Genomic DNA, 16,528 nt, shown 5'->3' with positions numbered 1-16,528 from the left:
ATAGCACAATAGTATTCCATTACATTCACATATCACAACTTGTTCAGCCATTCCCCAGTGGATGGGCATTCCCTCAAATTCCTGTTCTTGGCCACCACAAAGAGTGCTGCTATAAATGTTATCGCAAACATGGGTCCTTTTTCCTATTTTTATGATTTCTTTGAGATACAGTCCTAGAAGCAATATTGCTGGGTCAAAGGTATGCACATTTTTATAGTCCCCTTGGGTATAGTTCCAAATTGCTCTCCTGAATGGTTGGCTCAGCTCACAGCTCCACCAACAATTCAACAATTAATGTTCCAACTCTCCCAAATCTTCTCCAACATTTATCATTTTCCTGTTCTGTCATGTTAGCCAATCTGATGGGTGTAATGTGGTACCCCAGAGTTGTTTTAATTTGCATCTCTCTAATCAATAGCGCTTTAAAGCATTTTTTCATGTGACTATGGATATCTTTAATTTTTTCCTCTGAAAACTTCCTGTTCATATCCTTTGACCATTTATCAACTGGGGAATGACTTGTATTCTTGTAAATGTGACTCAATTCTCTACATATTTTAGAAATGAGGCCTTTATGACAGATACTAGTTATAAAAATTCTTTTCCAGTTTTCTGCTTCCCTCCTAATCTTGACTGCATTGGCTTTGTTTGTGCAAAAACTTTTCAATTTAATGTAATAAAAATTATCCATTTTGCATTTCATAATGCTCTCCATCTCTTGTTTGGTCATAAATTTCTCCATTCTCCATAAATCTGACAAATACACTACTCCTTGCTCCCCTAATTTATTGATAATATCAGCCTTTATACCTAGATCATGTACACATTTCGATTTTATTCTGATGTATAGTGTCAGGCATTGGTCTATGCCTAGTTTCCACCACATTATTAGCCAGTTTTCCCAGCAGTTTTTGTCAGTGACTTCTTATCCCAGAAGCTGTGGTCCTTGTGTTTATCAAATAGTAGACTACTATAATCATCGACTACATTGTCTTGTGTACCTAACCTATTCCAATAAAATACTCCTCTATTTCTGAGCCAGTACCAAGTAGTTTTGATTATTGCTGCTTTATAATACAATCTGAGTTCTGTTAGAGCTAGGCCACCTTCCCTAGCATTTCTTTTCATTACCTCCCTTGATATTTTGGACCTTTTGTTCTTACAGATGAATTTTGATAATTTTTCTAGCTTTATAAAATAATTTTTTGGTAATTTGATTGGTATAGCACTGAATAAGTAAATTAATTTAGGTAGAATTATCATTTTTATTATATTAGTTCAGCTTAACCACGAGCAACTGATGTTTTTCCTGTTACTTAAATCTGAATTTATTTGTACAAAAAGTGTTTTGTAATTGTGTTCATATAGTCCCTGGGTTTCTTTTGGCAGGTGGACTTCCAAATATTTTATAGTGTCTACAATAACTTCAAATGGGATTTCTCTTTCTATCTCTTGCTGTTGGGCTTTGTTAGAAATATACAGAAATGCAGATGATTTATGTGGGTTTATTTTGTAACCAGCAACTTTGTCAAAACTGTCTATTAGTTCAATTAGTTTTTTACTAGATTCTCTAGGACCCTCTAAATATATCATCATATTATCTGCAAAGTGATAACTTAGTTTCTTCTTTGTCCATTCTTTCAACTTCTTTTTCTTCTCTCATTGATAAAGCTAACATTTCTAGTACCATATTGAATAACAATGGTAATAATGAACATTCGTGTTTCACCCTGATCTTATTGGAAATGCATCTAGCTTATCTAAGAGGGCATTTCTTAACAAAATGGGATAGAAGAGATCACAAAAGATAAAAAAAACTCATTTTGGTTGCATAAAATTACAAAGTTTTTCACAAACAAGAACAATAAAGACATAATTAGAAAAAAATGCAGAACGGAGAAAACATTTGTTATCAAATATCACTGGAAAACCTAGTATCCAAAATATATAGGAAATTGATACGAAAACACATCATACCAAAAGCCATTCCTCCCAAAAGATCAAAGGATGTAAACTTTCCAAAAGAAGATCTGTAAACTACAGGTGACCCTATGAAACATGTTCCAAATGATCAACAGTAAGAAAAATACAAATTAAAACAATCCTGAAGTTTCATTTCACTCCTTGCAAGGTGGCAAGGAGGAAACAAGATGGGAACAGTCAATGTTGAAGTGGCTGTGGGAAGACAGGCACAATGATGCACTGTTGGTAGAGCTATTAAGTGTTCAGAAGTTCAATTTGAAATTATGCAAGAAAAGTGACTGAACTATCCATATCCTTTAACTTGGCAATCCCATTATTAAGTTTTTATACCTGAAGGAAATCAAAGATAAAACCAAATGTCTGGTACATATATATCAAAATATCCATAATAGCATTATTTTGTGGTAGAAAAAAATGGAAACAAACAAAGCCCATAGATTAGGGAATGGCAGGGTGGGAAAAAGGCCATATTATGTTAGATGAATATGATGCAATGTTATTGTACAATTAGGAATGATTAATATGACAGATTCAGACAAACATGGAAGTATATTTATGAACTGATGCAGCATAAAATAAGCAGAACCAAGAGAACAACATACACAATCATTTTGTTGTTCAGTCACTCAGTTGTGTCCAACTCTGTGCCCCTATGGACCACAGCATCTTCCACTATCCTCAGTCATCCTCTTCTTTTGTTTTCAATTGTTCTCAGCATCAGGGTCTCATTACGTGGTCAAAGTATTTAAGCTTTAGCTTCAGGATTTCTCCTTCCAATGGATGGCCTGAATTAATCTCTTCAAATATTGACTGATTTCATCTCCTTGATGTCCAATGGATTCTGAGTCAAAGGTATTCTCAAGCACCACAATTCAGGTGTCGATTCTGCAGCACTCAGTTTTTATTATAGTCTTTCACAGCTATACATTACTACTAGGGGAAAAAAAACAACATAGCTTTGAGTGTATGGACTTTTGTTGTCAAGGTGATGTTTCTGCTGTTTAGTATGCTGTCCAAATTTGTCACAGCTTTCCCTCCAAGGAGCAAGAGTCTATTCATTTCATGGCTGCAGTTGCCATCTTTGAGTCCAAGTCTAAAAATTTGACACTGCTTGCATTTCTTCTTCCTCTACTTGCCAGAAAGTGATGGGCCCAGGGGCTGTGATCTCAGTTTTTTTAATGGTGAGCTTCAAGCTAGCTTTTATACTATCCTCTTTCACCCTTATCATGACTCTGCATGTAAGTTAAATAAATAAGGTGACAATATATAGCCTTGTTGTATTTCTTTTCATATCAAATCCTAAACCAATCAGCTGTTACATCTTCAGTTCTAACTGTTGCTTCTTGACCCACATACCTGCATACAGGTTCCTCAGGACACAAAGAAAATGATCTTGTACTGCCATCTCTTTGAGAACTTGCCACATTTTGTTGTGATCCACACAGTCAAAGGCTTTAATGTAGTCAATGAAGAAGAAACAGATGTTTTTATTTTCCTGGAACTCCCTTGCTTTCTCCATAATTCAGCAAACACTGGCACAATTGTTACAAGAAGGTCAATTTTTTAAAGTGCCAAAACGAATCTGAGCTCAGAGAAATGGAAAAACCAGTGAACGTCCTGAAGAGACAGCAAGGGTATTTCCTTTATCATGGTATTAAGGAGAGCTGACTGTCTATCTTATCTGATGGAGTTTGTTTAATTGCTTTTCTTTCTCTAGGAGGGGTGTGAGTAATGACTGTGATACAAAGACAACAGCATTAAATAAGGAGGAGTACTTTGCACATTTCAAGGTCTATAAAAATGTGAATTACTGCTTTACTGCAAAACATCCCTAGGCAGAAAGGGTGGAGAGCTTTGTGTTACTGGGGCATCCTCAAGCACTGAGATTCACTACTGAATACTAGAACATTTTCTGATCATTTGAAAAGGTTTGTGAGAAGGATACAAGAGGAAATTGACTCATCAAAACTTCTGCTGATATAAAACCTTGAAGAACAGAAAGGAATGAAACATATGTTTTTCATTTCTGAAACATTTACCAGAAAAAAAAAATCAGTGTTTGAGTCATCAAAATAGTCTTTAAAAATGTTTTTTTTAACATAAAGAATGTTTCTAATTGTATCAATTCTTTAACTCACAGAACACTGGTCATGTAAGGGATCTTGCCTCCTCATTTTACAGATGAGGAAGTGGGTATGTGGAGGAATTAAGTAACCAGTCCACAGTCATATTATAGCCAGTAATGTATAACCAAAATTAGAACTCAGGGATCCTGACTCCCACAAGTCAGTGATCCTTTCATTATATCACATCCTCTCCCTACTGAAAGAATCCTGTCAGTGAATATTACCAAGTAGTTAAAAAGGAAATCACAATTCAAATTAGTTGACTTGGAGTTTCTATTGAAATTTTTTTACTGCTCTGCTTCTCACAGATTCTCTCTATGTAATACATTATTATCTTCAGTTTAGAGCAAACAGTCTTTAGATAGTCAAAGTTAAATGGGAGACGTAAGGTCAAAAGAGAAGACTATCCTCACACTTACTGGCCAAATAACCATGTCCTCCACAAGCTTCTCGACATTCCTGAGCTCCTTGCTGAGCAGTCCAGGAAGCTAGAGGTTTGCCAGCGGATGCCAATGCATGAATTTCACGTCCAAGTTCAGCCTCAAAAAGAAGGGATTAAACGGAAGGTTTTTAAAATCTCAAAACACTAAGTCATATTCCAAAGGGGGCTAATCTTATCAAGCAACAAGTATATTTCAAAATTATGCACAGGGAATTAATGGTATATTAGATTATGTACAGAGGACAGCAGAATTTGGAATTAGAAAGAAAATCTGGGGTCAAGTACTTGTCCTGACACTAATCTGTATGACTAATGACAAATTACTTTTTTGAGCCTCAGTTTCCCCAAATGAAAAAAGAAGATAATAGCTCCATTTCCTATCTCATGGGGTACCGTGAATTTTGTACTTTTGGAGCACTCTACATATAAGATGATGGCATTGTGATTATTATTCGTATGAATCTATTATGTATTCATTATTTATAGTGAAGGGAATAAGAATAATGGTTACAATTTCAGAACCATTTGTATCAGGAATAAAAAAGTCAGAGGAATATCCAATCAAGGGGAAACCTTAGAGATCATTCCGTCTAGTCCCTCATTTTACAGGAAGTAATTCCTGAGAGAAGTGGGCACACAGCTGCCAGGGGCAGAGTGAGGACTAGAACCTAGGTTTTTGTCTTTTACTGCTAATACAGTACTGTTTCTAGTATACCTTTCCAATACTTCAGCCTTATGATTTTGATAACTCAATGTTTAACTCTATGAACCAACTGTGATAGTAAAAGCATTAAACAAAATTATAAAAGTTTTTCCAAGATGGTGAAAAAGTAGGAACACACGCATTGTTGGTAGAGTTGTGAACTAGTCCAATCATTCTGGAGAAATTTGGAACTATTTTTAAAGGGCTATAAAACTCTGCATGCCCTTAGACCCAAAAACAATGTTGGTAGGTCTATATCCCAATGAGGTCAAAGAAAAAGGAAAAGCACCCATTTGTACAAAAGTACTTATAAAATCTCTTTTTTGTTTACAAAGAACTGGAAATTGAGAGGATACCCGTCAATTGGGAGAATGACTTAACAAGATGAAATATATGAGTGTGATGGAATACTGCTGTGCTATAAAAAATCATGAAGGTCATGGTTTCAGAAAAACATGGAAAGCCTTATATGAACTGATGCAAAATGCTGTGAATAGAACCAGGAGAACATTGTACACAGTAATAGCAATACTGTAAGGGTAACCAACTATGAAAGACTCAGCTACTCTTGTCAATACAATGATCCACCACAACTCAAAATATTTCTTAAGTACTAATTTTATGAAGAAGAGTGCTTAATTTGTTTTGAGCTAAAAGGGCACTGCGTCTCCAATGAACATTAACATAGATATTTAGCTAGCGCTGCTTTAATAAACAGAAGCATGCCAACAGGTATTTGATATTATCTTACCTGCTTGATACTTTTATCATTTTGTAAAAGGCCTAGCTGAAGTTCTACCAAGTTCATGAATAAAGTTTTTGAGAAATGGTCTAAGGCATACGTCGCTGCCAGGTAAGGAATCAGGCGCCACTGCTGAAAAACAAAGATAACTTGAATAAATATAATGCACTTCATACTTAGCTCTCACTCTGTGTCCCATAAGACTTTAAAGTAGAATTTTTAAAATTGCTCCAATGATTTTTTCTGACCCAGTCCCAAAATCATATTCTTCTTAATATCCCACCAGCCTAACAATATTTTACTGATGAACTAGTTATAGTCTTACTTCTGAACTTCATTCACACTCCTTTTTTTCTTTTTAATGAGAAAACAAAAAAGGAAACTTCTCAATGATGAGAGCTGCCAAACAACAGAAAGAGTTGCCTCATAAAGTAGTGAGTTCTTAGTCACTGGGATGATGAGGATATTGAGGATGAAAAGCTGAATTCTAAAGATCTCTTCTAACTATGATAAATCATCATCCATTCTGCCAACTGAAAATATGGGCTTGTTTTTATAATTTCAATGATCATTTATGATTGGCTCATAAAAAAAGAAATATGGTCAATATTAACATCTACAAATCGACTGTTTATTTTGCTAGCTCTGGGATCTCACTGATGTTGGTACACCCTTGACTCATACAGATCACATCACCTCCATGCCTTTTCATTTTATTGTTCATGTTGTTCTATAAGTTCTTCAGAGGATCCATCCAACTTGATAGAGACCTTCCTCGAAGTCTCTTGATATTTCATGGCCCTTGATCCATTAATCAGGCCATCTACCCATTGCCTTCAATTCTACTACATGACCATCTGACCTCTTTTTCCAGTTACCAAAATATTAAGTAGTACACTGACTACTATGAAAAAAAAAATCCCTTTAAACATGCTCCAAACAATCCATAAAAGCAACCCTCCCACCCAAAGTGTGGTGGCAAGGATCAGTTGTTTGGGGTATAAGACATTGAGTCATGGTCAGTGGTTAATGACAGAACGCCTTCCTGTGTTGGGGCCACGCTTCTGTTGCTTATCTCCAGCCTTGAAAAGTTTCCCTAATCTTCGGTCACCTAACTATAGTCATTTAAATCAATGTATGAATAAATCCCACCACCCTCCACATATATGCATATATACATATACACATACATACAAAATTCCATTTCATGAGCTTATACCTGCATTTGATATTCAAGAACAGGAATTTCCTCATCATCACTTGGTCCAAACTGACGGCGAGTTGCTGAGAAACGAATTGCTATTGATAAGGCCATTTTCAAATTCACCACAGACATTCCTATAATGCAAACTCTACCAGTAGACAGCGAACCCAGTGAGGCACCAAAACGTTGTCGGGCATCCTGTTGGTATAAAAGGTATAAATCATTCAAGCAATCAACAAAAAGAATTGGTTGCCTTTATAAATAACTTTTCAATTAATTCAACAAATATTTGTTAAATGCCTGACTGGGTTAAGAGGTAGGGGAGATAAATGTTTAGCTAAGACTTTATCCTTTCCTCGTATGTTTATCAAATTCAAAGATGCTGAAAATCTAGAGGTGAGAGCAAATATGCTAGACAACATAATCAGGATCCAAAAGACTTCTGATAGTTTAAAACAAGAAAGACAGCTGGGCCAAATCTAAGAAGATTAAATTTGAGAGAAGTACACCTTGGTACAGGATGGAGAAGAGCTGGCCAGAGAAGAGTAAATGTGCATGTGAAATCTGGGGTTTTTATCGAATCCTGAGTTCAAAATGAAGTTAATCATGTGATCTGGCAGCCAAAAAAGCCATAAAGCTTCTAATAATGTACTCTTAGGCAGTATTATTGAAGCAGAGTATTCAGAATGATGGACGCAAAAGTGTCATTGGGTTCAGATCATCTCTGGAGTACTAGGTTCAGTTTGGGATGACAGATTCTTTTGGAAAAACATTAAAAAACTGGAGTGTGTCCAGAAGACAGTAAACAATATGGTGGGAGAGGGCTGAGGACTATGTGATATAGAGACTAGTTGAAGGAACTGGAGATATTCAACCTAGAGAAGAAAATACTAAGAAAATAATAACTGACTTCAAGTACCTGAAAAGCTGCCAAACAGAATGAATGAATGAGCCCTTCTCGGGTGCTTATCATCTGCTAGTACTAGGGACACACAGAGAAGCAAGGCAATTTTTGCTCTTAAGAAACTCAAGTTCCTTTAATAATGGAAACATATATTATGGCTTTGAGCTTCAAGTCAAATGGAAAAGCTCAATGATCATGAGGATGCAACAGCAAGGCAGCTGGTAATTCATCTTGACTTATATGACCATGCCAGACTTTGGGAGGATCTCTCTTTTTGAGTCTTCAATAGCTATAGCTCCTCAAGGGGCCATGGCTGTGGAACCTGGAGCAGCAGTAGCTGAGTCACATTTCCATAGGAAGGAGGTGAGGCAGGAAGTAGGGCCCATGCTCTAGGGAAACAGTGCTATTCCTAGGGCTCTTGGGCTTGGGGTTCTGGGCTATCTCAATCATGGACTGAGGAAGGGTAGTCAAGTTAGTAGTGGTTGACTTGCCTCCCCTTCTCCAGGCGCATTGCTCCCCTCACTGTAGTTGAGTGGGCTATCCTAGAAGCAGAGCAGGTGGTCTTGAAAACATTACTATTCCAGAAGCTCTGGGGCTTACATATCCTATGATGGAAATTGGTTTTAGTGGTGTCAAAGGGAGTGGGTGATTTTTCATAGGGGTTGATAGCCTCAATGATGGCTACAGGAGACAGGCTGGAAAAAGGGGTGGCATTCTGGGGAGACAAGGAGGGCACTATCATTCTGAGGGCTTGTGTTCAAGGTTCTGAACTGTGTCCATTCAAGTCAAAGGGGAAGTGAAAGTCATGGTGGTGGTGGTGGTGGGGAGTCTGACTCCATGGCTTCTTTGAGGGTGCCCTGCCACATCAGTTAGGCTGACTTACATCTCCTGAGGGCACAAAAGATAGATAAGACTTGTTCTGCTTGGCTCTAGAAAGCAGAATTTGTAGAGAGGTAGGTTTCAGTTCTATGTAAGGAAACACTTCTAACAAACGGAGCTCTGTAAAAGAGGAATGGGCTGCTGGAGGAGGAAGAGAGTTCTATAGTACTACCACAGAACTTCCACAGTTCCACACAGGATGCCATGCAGAGGCTGGCTGGCTGACCTAGCGCTTGTCAGAGATGCTATGTAGGGGATTCCAATTTAGGTCCAGAGTGGCCTAGATATTCTCTGAGGTCCACACCCATAATGATTCAGGGATTCACAGAGTTTATACTCGAGGTATAGTTTAATAGCAACTGAAATGACTAGCATAAATTTATTATATCAATCAATCACAGGAATTTATTTAATACCTACTACATGCCAAGCACTGTGCTAGACATTAGAAAAATGATATTTGATGACAAACTTGGCCTACTCTTAACCCTATTTTTACCCTTCTCTATTCCCTGGTGGCTTTCAAGTGAGGAAAAACGGTGAGCCATTAAGTGGGAGTGGAGTGGTGGGAGTCACTACCTTATCTCCCCTCCCTGGATCTTCTGTATGTATTCTTTCATACTATTAGGTCAATGAATCTCCAAAGGTAGTACAGGTCAGGTTATGACTTGGTAAGCTTCCAAAGATTGGAAGAGCCATTAAAAGTCCCCTCAGCAGCTGGAGGTGATGGCAGAGATTCTGGAGCTAGAGGCAGCAATAGCTGAGGCTGGTGAAAAGCCAACCAAGGAGACAGCTGCTGGAACCAGTCCCATGGTAGAGGGGCATTAGGTGTTGCAAGAAGCTAGCTAAGCATGAGAGCAGCTCATTCATCAGTGACACCATACCTTGAAGCTAGCTTGGTGAGGACCCTGAAAGTTGAGAATAGAATTCCCTAAGCAACAACTCTTGAGATATCTGTTGGCCAAATATGTTCCCTACATATGTGACCAAGTACCTTTAAGCTTCCAGTCTAAGCCCACTCCCCCCAAAGAAGAGTACACTGCTTAATTTGGGGTGAATATTGTTTGTCCTTCTGTTCTTGCCATACCTTTCTAGTAAATATTCCTTAGTAAAAGGTAGGTAGGGGGGGAGAGGAGCTCAATGGATAGGGGTACAAGTGCAATAACTTTAGAAACCTCAGGTCTTCAGTGTTGATCACAGAATCTTGAAAAGAATAGGAATGGCTGCCAACCTCTGGAAACCCAGTCTGCTAGTGTGAACTTCAAGAAGGATCATGTGGGACCTTGCTTGAGGTCATTTGGCACCCTTTGAATTTGTAAAGAACTGCTGAAGAGATTCTCAACCCAGTATTCTTGTTAATGGACACTCTAACTTACAATAGCCACTATTTTAAAGGGAATGTACAATATTTTTTTCTTTCTTTTGTTTTAGATTATAATTTTACATTAAGTTTTCTAGTATGTTTCTTTATAAGTCAGAGCAGTTTCTGTGTTATAAATTTTGCTTATTTAAACACTTATGTACCAATAATCTGGTGTATTACCCACAATGACTAGTGAAGCTAATATGTGAAGCATGAATTTTGTAGCCTGTAAATGCTCATGTCTGACACATAAATGCTTACTTGGTCCTATTTTTTTGCTTTTAAATAGCCCTAGACTACTTGGCTTGCTCTTAGAACTATAAGGACTGCAGGTCTTTATATTAAAGCTTGCTTGTTGGCCTAGGTACTCCCAAATGCTTAACCCCGTTTGGGAGCCACCCAAGCATTCGGAGCTTACCTGACCCTGTCTGCCTTTTCTTAAAGCAGAGCCAGCTTGAACAGATGAGTGAGTCTGGAATTCTATTCCTTTTCTGCCTTTGCAGCAGCAAACAACCATGGGGGAAATTTCATATTCCCTTTAGAATGGCAAGGCCCTTAAAGGTCTTCCAGCCAAACCCCTCCCCTATTTTCTAGCTGAGAAAACTGAGGCACACAGAGGTTGAATGACTTGTACAACTTCACATAGACTGTACATAGCAGAAAACTGGGATTCAAATTCCAGTCCGGCACTCCATGGCTTCTTCTTCCACTGCATCATATTGCCTCAAAAAGACCAAGTTTTATTTGATGGGAAAATGTCACTCTTTGTATAATGAAAGATGGATCAGTTATTCATGTGAATCTGTGCTTTTGATGGTCATCACTTCATATGCAGGTTCAATACAAGAACACCGTACCTTAAAGGAAGTGTTGTAGACTCCCTCGGGGGTAACGTCACCTGTTCGGTTTAGCAGGTTTTCTCGGGGAATCCTAACATTATGAAACATGGTGAATCTGTTCAAAGACATTAGTAAGAAAACTCAGAACTGTAAAAAACCCTCAGCTGGTATAACAGAAGCTTGGTTATATACTACTAATTTTGATATTTCACAAGCTAGATGTACAACAATGAATTAAATGTCAGAGCTAGCCAAAAAAAAAAAAATCTTGCTTATGTATGACCAGAAAAGGAGGCAGGCTGGTAAAATAGTAAGAGAAAGAATACTACCACCACATGATATGTTAAAGGACAAAGAAGACATCCTAAAGTGTGTAAGGACATCATTTAGTGAAAATTGATAAAAAGGGAGCGTAGGAACGGTAAAAGCTAAGAAGCTACCGAGGGATGTCTAATTGGAAGGATGGGGCTCAGTGAAGAATGAGATAACAGAGCTACAAGAATGCCTGTTATAACTGAATTATATCCATCCATCAACAATCACTTATGAACCACTTACAATGTGCCAGGCACTGTGCTGTGCATGAAAAATACAGATAAGAAATTAAAACAGCTCTTGCCTTAAAAGAACTCACATTCTATTGGGGTGACAACATGTTCGTATACATAAACAATAGAGACCAAATTGTAATTTTGGAGGGAGAGGATAGTAGAAGCTGGAAGAATAAGAACATACTATAGAAGGCGATGCTCCAGCAAAGTCTCGAGAAAGCTATGTCCATATATTCATAGGATCCCAGATTTTGCATTGGAAGGATCTCAGAAACCAGCTAGTTCAATCCTCTCATTCTACCAAAAAGGAAAATGAAGCCTAAAGAAATTCAAGGGTTATTTAAGGTTACAAAGGCAGCCATCAGCAGGTCTGAGACTGTAAGAGACAGAAACAAAGAAGGAATGCATTCCAGGCAAGGGGAACAGCCGGAGCCCAAAAGTCGAATACTGTACAGGAGGAAAAGTGAGGGACACTTTGGACCATCATGGAAAGGTGTAATGTGTAACCAGACAGAAAGGTCTTTGGGGTCAAAGTTGTGAAGGGCTTTAAATGCTAGAGGGGTCTGTATTTGCTACTAGAGATAACGGGAAGCCACTTAATTTAAAGATGAGCTTCTATTTCTTGGTGCCAGGTCTTAAGCCTGACCTACCAAGCATGCCTTTCAGGATGAGGGAATCATTTTACCTCCATCCATGAGTCTCCATGGGAGATATTAAGACTTGAACTACCTACATCTCACAGTATTGTTGTCAAGATGAATGCTTTGCAAAGCTTAAATAAAAACCATTTGTAATATTACCACGGGTTTCAGAAACGTTTTAAACCTTCCTCCTTGTGCTAACAGAATGGTAGATGGAAAATGTACTTGTATGCTATTATTACTATGCTATGTATAGTAGTATTACATACTACTTGCATGTTATAAGTACTATTACTAACACTACTGCTGTTCTTGGTGATAAAATAATAATGATGGTTTCACTGAGCTGAGCTGACTGAATACGGGAGAGAGCAGACGGAGGGGAAAGTGAACTGGATTTTAAATCAGTAGGCCAAGTCCCAAGCCTGTCACTTACTCCATGTATGCTGATAGGCCTAGGCCAGTCATCTAAACATCTCAGAGATTCAGTTCTTTTGTAAAATGGCGATAAAGTGGCACTCTCCATCTCACAAGAGTGGAAATCAACATATGTAAAGCTCTTGGTACACTGTCAAGTGCTACCTATCTACATGTAAATGAGACCTAGCACTCTCACTTAGGATTAGACTGGGCAGGAGCAGAGCCACTGGCACACCCTCTTGACACAGCTGCCATACTTGCTCCCTTCCAGGCCCCGTGATCCAGGAGTCTCATTTCCTGTTTTGCTAACAGTTTGACTAATCCAGAAGGGTAAATGTCCTTGGATAGTTCATAAATATTCTGAGAAACAATAACATTGGCAGAAAAGTGGTCCATTACACATCTTGTTCTCAGCTTTTAAGTACTGACTTCCTTCTACGTCCTTGGAAAACTCCGATAGCATTTGTCTCAACTTCCTGAGATATTTCTCTATGGCAAAATGAAATGATAAGGTCAGTTCATTAGAGATGTGTTGAAAAGACCCTAAAGACAAGTATTAGAAACTCAAATCTACAAGTATTCAGCTGTTCAAAAGGAGACTGGAACCAAAAGTCCTAAAAGGGTCTGGGAAAATGACTGATTTTTTAAAATTGACACCTTGCTAAATTTTGTAACATAGCATGATGAACACTAAGCAATAATAATAATAGTAATTATGGAAACTAAGGCAAGAATTACACCTTCTGATAAGTATTTAAGGGCTGTCTCATGGAAGAAGGATTAGACTCTCAACTTGGTTGCTGAAGGTAGAATTAGTTAAAGTGGGGAAATTGCAGAAAGATTTAGGCTTGAGAGAAGACAAAGCCTCTTAATCTTTTGAGTTCTCTGAAAGTAAACAAGCTGTCTCCAAAGGCAACAGGCTCTTCTTCCTCCTCTGACACCTGCAAGCAAAGGCTGGAAAGATCCTTAGTCAGGAAGGCTGCATAAGGGCTTTTTTTAAGGCATGGGCTGGACGAGGTGGCCGCCAAGGTCCCTTCTAACTCACATTTCTCAGCTATAGGTTTGACATAGAAATGAATATGTTTTCCTGAACTGAAAAGTATGCATGGAAAGATCAAAGTGGGCCTAGATTTTACAATACTGGACAACCATATACATTTATGCAATGAAAAATTGTATTAATAATGAAAGGATTCTGTTTGCCAATTCAGAAAAAAATTTATTTCACAGTACTCTAGACAGTGTACCTATTCACACTAACAGATGTTATATAAACTATGCTAAATGTACTTTAAAAACATCAGCAGTTCCTATGGCAACTTATCTGACTATTATGATCATTCTCAATTTCATGTAGTGTCCTTTTATTGAACCAGCCATTAAAGAGAACTTTAGAAAACAAGACTAATGTACTTGAAATGACATTGAGGCTGGAGAAGTGGACAGATACAGAGAAGACATTTTATTGGCACAAAGAAAGGTTATTTCACCAAGAAAGGGACTACACTAGTAGAAGGTAGAAGACTATCCCTCAGGAAATGAAATGACTCAGATCACTGTTATCTAGACCTTAAAACTAAATCATACTGACAACAATCCCCTAAAGAAGTTACTAATAGCTACACTTGAAGGTATATCTAATGAAATATGCATACTGGGGATTGAAGTAGAAAGGGTAAGTATGTTTGGAAAGTTCCAGATTCTTTGAAAAGTTTCTCAGTATTTGTTCTTATAGATATGGCCTGTCAAGTGCTTGATTTGGAACAAGAAAGGCACCCTCTCTAAATTTCTCTTTCCAATTAAAAGAATGAGGTTAGAATTATTAATTCAAAAGATTCAACTACAGAAATAATAATAATTAGCATTTACTTTAATTTAAATTTAGCATTTAAGCTTTAAGGTTTCCAAAGTAATTTACACATGATCTCATTGGATTCTCACAATAACCCTGGGAGGTAGGTGCTATTATTTCCCATTTTGCAGTTGGAAGAAACTGAGATACAAAGAAGGTTACTTGCCCAGAGTCGCACAGCTACTAAGTGTCTGAGACAGGGCTCAAATTCCAGTTTTCTGACTCTAAGTCCTATCCAGGGGTGGGGAACCTGCGACCTTGAAGCCCCCAAGGTCCCACCCTTGTATGCCCTATGCAATGTGTCATGTCTACTTCATGGAGATAGTATTAACTGGCAACTGTAAAGCATTCTGACTATCCAAAATGTTACAGAATGTAACTGTAAGAAGTTAAGAAGAGTATTGGTAAGTTCTTGCCCGATTTGCAATTATGTTATTTTAATCAAAAGTTAATCAAGACTGTGAGAAAAACCAATGAACCTGTGATGGGGATGGGTTTCTAGCATCCTAAAATGCAAGGGTACAGGGCAGGGGTCTGCTTCAAAAGAATTCTATTACTCAAGCCTTCTTTCAGTCCAGGTAGCAAGTTTATTAAGAAACTGGTTGGGTGGGTGAGATTCCTAGTGAGTCTATGGTATTTATGATGCCCATACAAGCAGGCCAGATTCTAAGAATCTGAGCATTCTTAGATTAGGGATAAAAACTGATATTTTATACAGAAGGACTGTAGGAAGATCTAGACCGGACTAAGGAGTAGCAAGTAGCCTGGGGTGGGCCATTGTGCCAGGTGCTGACAAAGAGGGCCACAATGAAAGGGAAGTTAAAAGGATTATGCTGGGGTAGGCCAGATGCCTCAGGGAAATGCCAGGGACTTAGTTGCTGAAATTTGTGGGAAGCTCAAGGGCTTTTTGGGGTCCAGGTACCACCCCCATCACCTGTGTGTTTGTCCAAAATAATTATTTCAATGAAGTAGAGAACTCCTTCCACCAATAAAGCAATTGTCTTGCAGCTTACAGTCTTAGTGAGTTGCCTGAAGTATGGAGAAGTTAAATAATGCCCAAGTCCATGAAGTCAGTAGTATAAAAGGCAAACCTTGAACTCACGTCTTCCTGAATCCACAATCTACAACACTATACTTCCACTAATTAAAAATAGTTTGCTTTTATAAAAAAATTTTGGACCCAATATATAAACTGAATCACACTCCAATTAATTATTTTTCAGGCCAGAGAATGTCTTTTCAAGTAGATCTGAAGACTATCTCATTTTTTGAAAAAAAAAAAAAAAAAGGTTGAACGGGAAAAGATTTAGTGAAGACTTCTCAGGAATATGAAGTCTTCTCCCTGGAATGGAGAAGACCTTGGGCCCAGGTTTCCATTCCTCCAGAGTCAGGTGATTTCCATATAAGGTTATGTATTACTTTAGGATCAATGATTGGATATGACTCACTAACTCCTCAATGCCTAATTTGCATATAATGGCATGTATTTTCGTGGGCTTTGTAACATCCAGAAGTGCGAAATTTGAACTGGGTTTCAAAGGGGATTGGTTAGATTTCGTGCCTAGAATGTAAGACCTTGCTTCTCAGCCAATGAGAATAATGGTCAGCTGTGGGAGGGGGATTTCCGAGTCAGGGTCTATAAATTGTCATTCTGCTTCTGTAAGGTGCCTCCTGACTCCAGCTTTACTGGTGAAGGGACTGCCCACTTCTCGCAAGAACTGAATAAAGGAGATTTTCTGTTTTTACTTTGAGACACCTCTGAACAGTTAATGTCAGTAAGGGGGTTCATGCTTTCCCCCACACACATGGCCTTTTTAAGGAATGGAAAATGCTTGCCCTTCATTGTCATTGAACAAAAAAGAGGTATGAAACAATCATG

At 38.1% G+C, this 16,528-nt stretch overlaps 1 protein-coding gene across 3 annotated transcripts in view; it reads right to left on the bottom strand.

Moving 5' to 3' along the window:
* ACOX3 (acyl-CoA oxidase 3, pristanoyl) overlaps positions 1–16,528 on the bottom strand; it is an 85,642-nt gene that overhangs the window by 37,699 nt on the left and 31,415 nt on the right. For 2 of the 3 annotated variants that reach the window (XM_072620133.1, XM_072620131.1), the window contains exons 8-11: positions 11,204–11,300; positions 7,216–7,398; positions 6,006–6,128; positions 4,529–4,649 (exon numbers count right to left, since the gene is read on the bottom strand). In XM_072620133.1, coding sequence (XP_072476234.1) covers positions 4,529–4,649; positions 6,006–6,128; positions 7,216–7,398; positions 11,204–11,300 — 524 coding nt within the window. The remainder of the gene's footprint in view (positions 1–4,528; positions 4,650–6,005; positions 6,129–7,215; positions 7,399–11,203; positions 11,301–16,528) is intronic. The other variant, XM_072620132.1, reaches the window with a different exon arrangement.

This window comes from Notamacropus eugenii, chromosome 6 (assembly GCF_028372415.1).
Source record: "Notamacropus eugenii isolate mMacEug1 chromosome 6, mMacEug1.pri_v2, whole genome shotgun sequence".
NCBI classification, from domain to species: domain Eukaryota; kingdom Metazoa; phylum Chordata; class Mammalia; order Diprotodontia; family Macropodidae; genus Notamacropus; species Notamacropus eugenii.
The sequence above is the reverse complement of the archived record's forward strand: the minus strand, read 5'-3'. Positions and strand labels throughout refer to the sequence as shown.